The 7,781-nt window shown below is 35.4% G+C and overlaps 1 protein-coding gene across 3 annotated transcripts in view; it reads left to right on the top strand.

The window, feature by feature from the left end:
• Positions 1 to 7,781, top strand: part of ARHGAP20 (Rho GTPase activating protein 20) — a 123,866-nt gene that overhangs the window by 70,642 nt on the left and 45,443 nt on the right. For all 3 annotated transcript variants that reach the window (XM_011976954.1, XM_011976953.1, XM_011976955.1), the window contains one exon: positions 4,189 to 4,353. In XM_011976954.1, coding sequence (XP_011832344.1) covers positions 4,189 to 4,353 — 165 coding nt within the window. The remainder of the gene's footprint in view (positions 1 to 4,188; positions 4,354 to 7,781) is intronic.

Below are 7,781 nucleotides of genomic sequence, written 5' to 3'. Positions count from 1 at the left end.
AAAAAAAAAAAAAAAAAAAAAAAAAACTGTTCTCATTGTCATTATTATAACTTTTGCATGGCGTTTAATTTAGTTCAACTTTGGATTGTTTCCCTGAAGTGACTCTCAAATATGCTTAGCTACATATTTATAAACTATATTTTAGGATTGGAGTGTTCTCACAGACATAGCTAATCATATCCATTATCCATTTCCCTCTCATCAATAATCTTAATTCCACCTTTTGGATATATGTTTAGTTAGTCCCATATGTAAATTATAAATGAAATTTAAAGATCTTCTAGTCCTAGTCCAACTAACTTACTTTACATATAGGAAACTAAGCCAACCAGGTAACTTGCCATATCACACTACTTAGCAAGAAGACTTGGATTAGCACTCCACCCAAGTCATTAAATCCTAAACCACTGAACTCAATCACCATGGCTGGAGGAGGAAGCTAAGTCAATGCAGTGTTTGCCCATTTGAAAGACTACATAGAATTTTTTAAAGTATATGAAACCATACTTGTAAATCACCTTAGCATACTTGTAAATATTTTGGCTACCCTAAATAGCTCCAAATCTGTAAAATGAAGGATAGTAATACCTACCTTCAAGGCTGTTTATCTCTTACCTTTCCTTCCTCACCAGCTGTACCCACTTTAGAATCTTTAAAGTCACATTCTCGTGTTCAGCTGCTAAAAAAACAAGAGTTTTTGCCCTTAATTCCTCACTTCTCATCCTTTTACTCCTCAAATTCCAGACATTTGAGTTCTGCCCTCACCATTCTCCTGGAACTGTTTCCTCAATGGTCTTAAAGACCAACTGATGACTTTTTACCCCGAGACACCTTTTCAGACCTCAGCTTGTTATCCCTTCTGTCAGTTTCAGCACTCGTGACCACCACTACTTTTTATTATTTTTCTGCTACTTCATTCACCAGTCTCCATCTTTGTTCATAGGTTCTCTTCCCTTCATCTCTGCAATGTACATCTTTTCTCAGGGATATGTTTCTGCCTTTTTTCTTATTTTGTGCTCCTTCCCTTGGCAGTTCTAGCCATTACAAAGAGTTATTTATGCACCTGTCTTTGTATGACATCTCTGCTTCTGACATCTCTTCCAAGTGCTGCATGCCTACCTGATTTTGCCATACCACCTAGCCCACTGATAATTTCAGACTCAGTATATTTGAAATTGAGGTCATCTCTTCTTTCCCAGCCACTATAGGCTTTCCCTCCTTTGTTCTTCATTTTCGTTAATCTCTAAAATGTGCAGATGCTCCTCAACTTACAGTTGGTTATGTCAGAATAAATCTATCATAAGTGGAGAATATCATGAGTAGAAAATGCATTTAATACACCTAACCTAGCACAGGAAAAGAGTAAAATTCAAAATCTGAAGTACAGTTTCTACTGAATGCCTATCAGTTTCACACCATCATAAAATGAAAAAATGGTGAGTCAAAAAATATATAGAAATGCAAAAGACCTAGATTATCTAAAACAGTCTCAAAAAAGAAAAAGTTGATGGACTTAACACTGTAATTTTATGATTCACTATAAACCTAGAACAATAAGACAGTGTGGTTATAGCATAAGAATCAATAAATCAGTGCAACAGACTAGAGAGCCTGGAAATAGACCTATGCTTTATAGTCATGTAATTTTACAAAGGTGCCAAAGCAATCCATTGAGGAAGGGAATTTAAAGATCTATAGTCCTAGTCCAACTAACTTACTTTACATATGAGTAAGCACCAAGTCTTTGGTGTAAATGGTGCTAGGAAAATAAAGTATTTGTATAGAAAAAAATGAACCTGGCCCTTTTCCTTATTAACCAAAATTAATTTGAGATGGATCATAGACTTAAATGTAAAAACTAAAAATCATACATATTTTAATAGAATGCATTGGAGAATATCTTGATGAGTGGGGGATAGGTGAAAGTTTCCTAGAAAGGTCACAGAAAGTAAACACCATATGAAAAAATTTGATACACGTTACCAAAATTTAAAACTTTTTGTCAGAAACATTGTTAAGAAAGTTTACAGACAAGCAATAGACTAGGAAAAAATACTTTCCAAAACATATAACCTGACAAAGGACTGGAATTTAGGATCCAATACATAAAAAAGTTCCTACAACTCAATAGATAATATGTATATAATAACACATAACCCAAATTGTTTTAAATGAGCAAAAGAAGACAGTTCACCAATGAAGATAATGCAAATGGCCAGTAAGAACGTGAAAGAAATTAGCAGAGAAATACAAATTAAAATCCTAATTAAAGACTGGGTGTGGTGGCTCAACCTGTAACCCTCGCACTTTGGGAGGCTAAGGCAGGCAGATCACCAGAGGTCAGGAGTTCAAGACCAGCACAGCCAACATGGCAAAACCCCATCTCTACTAAAAATACAAAAATTAGTTGGGCGTGGTGATGCATGCCTGTAATCCCAGCTACTTAGGAGGCTGAGGCAGGAGAATTGCTTGAACCCAGGAGGTGGAGGTTTCAGTGACCCGAGATCACGCCATTGCACTCCAGCCTGGGTGACAGAGTGAGACTCTGTCTCAAACGAAGAAAAAAAAAAGTCCTAATTAAAGGCTATATATATCCACTAAACTGGCCAAATTCAAAAGACTGACAACACCAAGTGTTAGCAAGGTCGTGGAGCAACTGGAACTCTTTTACAGTGTTGCTGGGAATGTAAAATGGTACCATCGTTATGGAAAACTGGTAGTTTTTCTCAAATTAAACATGTACCTACTCTGTGACCTAACAATTCCACCCTGAGGTATTTACCCAAGAGAAATGAAAACATAGATACAAAAAGACTAGTACCAATGTTTAATAGCCATTTTATTATTAATAGCTAAAAACTGGAAACAGCCCAAGTGTACAACAATAGAAGAATAAACTCTGGTATATTTATACATTGAATACCTAAGTGGGATAAAGGAATGAGTTACTGATAAATGTAATAACATGAATGAATTCCAAAAACATGATGAGGAAGTAATATCTTACACAAAAGAATAGATACTGTGGTTCAATTTGCATAAAATTCTAAAACAGGCAGTCTTCCATGGGAAAAAAAAAATCAGAATAGTTGTTACCTCTGGGGTGATCAAGTAAGGATTGACTGGTATAGTTTGAGGTATTTGGGATCTGACCAAAGATTTAAAATATGACCATTGTACAGGGTTGCATGAGAGAGTAAATTCATCACAGTATGAGACTGTCCAGAGGCATATGGCAAGGGGCCACCATCCAGAAGGGAAGGAGGGCAGGGGAGAAAAGAATCAGAGCAGATATTTCTGGAGAGAACATGTCCATTCCTCAGTAGTGTGGAATGGCTAGGTCAGAGAGCTCTAAAGGGCAGGAGCAACTTGGGGGTTTCATAACCACAGACACTCTTTTATCAATGGCCAGCAGGTGCTGGGTGTAGTTCGATGGAGTATGCAAAGCAGGCAGGCTGTTACTGGCTAAAACTCTGATTGTTTGGGCTATTTTTAAAATACTTCGATATATAAAAATTTGAGTTTGGTACTAATGAGGTTTTGAACTAACAGGTCTCAGCCTGCAGTAAAGAAATAAACAACTCAGGAGCCAATCCATAGAGACTATATTTGGTTACTTTATATAATATCTGAGAAGGGGCAAGAGGGAATTATTTGGAGTGATGATCATTTTCTAAATCTTGTTAGAGGCTTAGATTACACAGATGAGTACATTTATCAAAAGTCAGTGGATATACACCTAAGATTTGTGCATTTTGTTATGTGTAAATTTTATATCAAAAGAAAAATTCAAAATAAATAATTGAACTCTTAGTTAGTGATATGTATACTGAAGCATTCAGGGGGACATGTACTGCCTGTATGTCATTTACACTGAAATGCCAAAAATAAAATGAATTATTCAATGGATGGTTGGATAGGTATTTAATAAAGCAAGTATAGTAAAATACTAATGATGGAATCTAGATTGAGATACATATACATGTGTTTATTATAAAACTATTTCAACTTTTCTTTGTTTCAAAATTTTCATAATGAAATATTAAAGACAACTGTGTGTAGAATAGACTCAGGACCAATTAGGATGCTATACCATTGTATTAAAAAACATTATAGAGTTTTATAGTTCTTGACCAACTATAAAATGATCATTTGACTAACTGATCTGTGGCATTTGATCTGTTACAGGGAAAGTCCTTCTGCTAGTGTTGACACGTGCACATTTCTGTCATCATTTGTGTGCTCCAGTAGGACTCTGCTGATTGATGGCCGGGCAGAACTCAAAAGAGGCCTCCAGAGGCAGGAGCGGCATCTTTTTCTATTCAATGATCTGTTTGTTGTGGCCAAAATCAAGTACGTATACTATATACTCCTGATTATCATTACAAAATTGCACTTTTACTAACAAAGATACCCTTTCTACTCAATGCTTACTGTAAGAAGGTTTTGCGTCTGTTGCTATAGGTAATGTCTAAAGTGATTTTATGCCCTTTTTTGCAAAAAAAAAAAAAAATGGTTGTTCATTTTTTCAACAAGTGTTTATTTAGGTCCTATTCTGTGCCATGTCCAGAATAAATGTAGGAAAATTCAATGAAGAATGTGATGGGTATGGTCCCTGCTCTTTGGGAGCTTATATTCTAATGTGGGAGCTTACAGTCTTATACATGGGGTGAGGGGGAATGACAAATTGTGATTAGTACTATGAAGAAAATAGGGTGCTGGGTGAAGTAAAAGATGGCATATATGTTAGGTAGGTATAGTCAGGGGAAAAATTCAGTGAAGGATGAAAAGCAATCAGCCATTCAGATATTGGGAGGATGAGCATTCCAGGGAGAGGGCACAGCAGGTACAAAGGTAGTTGAGGAAAGCTTGGCCCTTGGAGGAGTTAAAAGAAGGCCTATGTAACTGGAGCATAACAAGCCAAGGAGAGTAAGATGAATTAAGATTAGATAACTAGATAAAGGTTAGGTTATAAGGACCTTTGTAGGCTATATTAATTATCTATTGCTATTTAACAAATTACCCAAAAACATTACAGTTTAAAACTATAAATGTCTCATGCATTTCTCTGAGTCAGGAGTCTGAGAGTGTTTCACTGGATGGTTCTGGCTTACGAGCCTTCATGAGGGCCCTCAAGCTTGTTGGCTTGGGTTAAAGTCATCTCAAAGCTCGCCTGGAGCTGGAGAATCTACTTCAAAGCTCACTCAAGTGGATGCTGTTAGCCTTAGTTCCTCAGTAGCTTGTGGCCAGAGGCTTGAGTTCCTCTTCACATGGATGAGTAAAAGGCTCCAACTAAATACCCATTTATAAGAGATGGTATAGAATGCTTAGTGAATTGTTTATACATTTTTTTAAAATTAAAGGCAAGCATAATGATGAGAACTGTTTCGGAATGTGATTCAGATAGAAGGAATGCCTACAGATGTAGTTTTGGAGTGGATATGGTATTATAGGAATAAAGAGAAAGAAAAAGTTTCTCCAGCCACATCTTTGCACTAGGTCCATTTGAAGTTCTAAGTTGGGAAACTATTAATAGAGGAGCAAGTCATTATTTTCAAAAAACAGTTATTCCCTTATTTAAAAATTATTAGATGAGTTCTCTATGCTAAGTATTATAATAGGAGAATCACAAAGATTTCGTTTAATTTTCCTGACAATCCTCCAAGATAAGAGTTGTTTCAGATATTGAACACTGAGGCTCAGGAAGGTTTGTTATATACTAAGAAATGGCAGGGCTGGGGTTTGAATCTAGACCTTACTTCCAACGGCTGGCTCTTTCTATACTTTTTAGCACATGGTACTCATTAGGTATATAGCTCAGCCTGAAGGTAGATAAATAGACAACATAAATTTTTTATAATAACCAATTTTCTGAACCTTAAGATCTTAAAGACGATTTACTTATAGCATGCATTCAGTTCTTACGGAAGAATGTATTTTCCTTCACCTTTTTCGGATATTTCCCCCCTTAGCAGTTACAATGATAATTAGAATAGAGGACCTCTGTTTTTTTTACCTGAGGTTATTTATTGTTCTCTATACTGTTAGCATATAAGTTGTTTTTATGGAACCTATGTTTTGCTAAAAATATTTTATAGAAAGACAGTTTCTTTTCCACTAGAATTTTGCTGTTTTTAGATATGTTGGCAAAATGTGTACTCATCATCTGCTTCTGTAGCTGACTTTTTATTTTGATTGTCCCTTTCTCACATAAGGTTATACCACTTTTTCCCATACACTGTTTTTGAGATAACTGTGTCCACTTCAATGTTTTTGTGAAGTGAAAAAAAGTCTATCAATTGATTTAAATGCTGTTATTTAAGAGGTTCAAATTATGAAAGATTATTTTAAGTACTTTTTATACCCATTGGGAATATTTAAAAGTGTGAGTGATCTAAGTTATTTTTTGGCATAAATCCAAAACCCCTGAGATGGAACATACATATTTGAGATTATTATTATTATTATTAAATCCTGCCACTTTGCAAAAATTTTGACCACCATTTTTTAGGAAATTGATTACATGATCATTCCACAGCAAAGATTTAGTTATATTCACAGATCCTTCTTAATATTAAAGAACTTAATTTTTATGAAATAACAACCAAAAGCAAATAGTCCCTGTAATTCCAAACCTATGTATTTTAGGTCACTTCTTACCCTTGGATGAAGGATTGAGTGTTACCCTGGATCAATTAATTTGTTGAAATAATCTGAAATTAGCAATTAAGTCTCTTAGTGAGCCATAGGAGACAAGGAGGGGACCTTAGGTTCCATACTACATCAGCTCATCTTTAGGCTTCTTTTAGATACTGCTTTCAGTCCTTAGGTTGGGCCTAGAGAAATAAACTTGAGTGGGATAAATAATCAACTGCTACATATTTGTTCAGTGAATTTTAGTAAGTACAACAATAAAGCGGGTGTTAAATGCTTCCTTCAATTGATTGAATTATTATATTTGATCTGTTTTGTACTGGATGCTGACAGTATTTGCTGAAAATTGTTTTGAGTTTATGGTAATTCTTTTCCATACTAAATTAGTAAAGTATTAAAGCCAGATGGGTACTTGGGGACCATTTTTTATATTCATTTGGAAGATAAATAGGTTACTTTTCCAATAAAATCATGAGTTTTCTTTTTTAAAAAAAACAGGATCTGTTTTACAAACATTAAATTATTTAGAAAGAAGTTTACTATTCTCTCTGATAATAGCCATTGAACACCCATATGGAATTTACAGAAAGGATGAATGACTGTATTTACCTCACGTGCTCATAAGTCATCACTATTATCATATTTTATGAGAATAAGCAAATAGTAATGAGTTCTCTTTAGGTGAAGAAGATGAAATAAATTTATTAATAGAATTACCATCAGATATTTGTGGAATATATAATGATCTCTACCCCAAAACATATTCGATAAGACATCCCTATCTTAGAATGGGGAGAAATCTCCCTGGAATCCTGTGTATTTCATCAGTTCACTGGAAATGTTTCCAGTATGAAGATAGGAGGATAGGAAAGCAAAGTGTATCTGTCAGCTTAATAAATTTGTAGTAAGGGACTACATTGTCGAAATAAAGAATTTGGCCAGGTGTAGTGGCTCACACCTGTAATCCTAGCACTTTGGGAGGCCGAGGCAGACAGATGACCTGAGGTCAGGAGTTTGAGACCAGCCTGACCAACATGGCAAAACCCCATCTCTACTAAAAATACGAAAAAAAAAAGTAGCCGGGCGTGGTGGCAGGCACCTGTAATCCCAGCTACTCAGGAGGCTGA

This window comes from Mandrillus leucophaeus, unplaced genomic scaffold, assembly GCF_000951045.1.
Source record: "Mandrillus leucophaeus isolate KB7577 unplaced genomic scaffold, Mleu.le_1.0 Scaffold172, whole genome shotgun sequence".
NCBI lineage: Eukaryota > Metazoa > Chordata > Mammalia > Primates > Cercopithecidae > Mandrillus > Mandrillus leucophaeus.
Note: the sequence above shows the minus strand (reverse complement) of the source record. Positions and strands in the feature narration are given on the sequence as shown.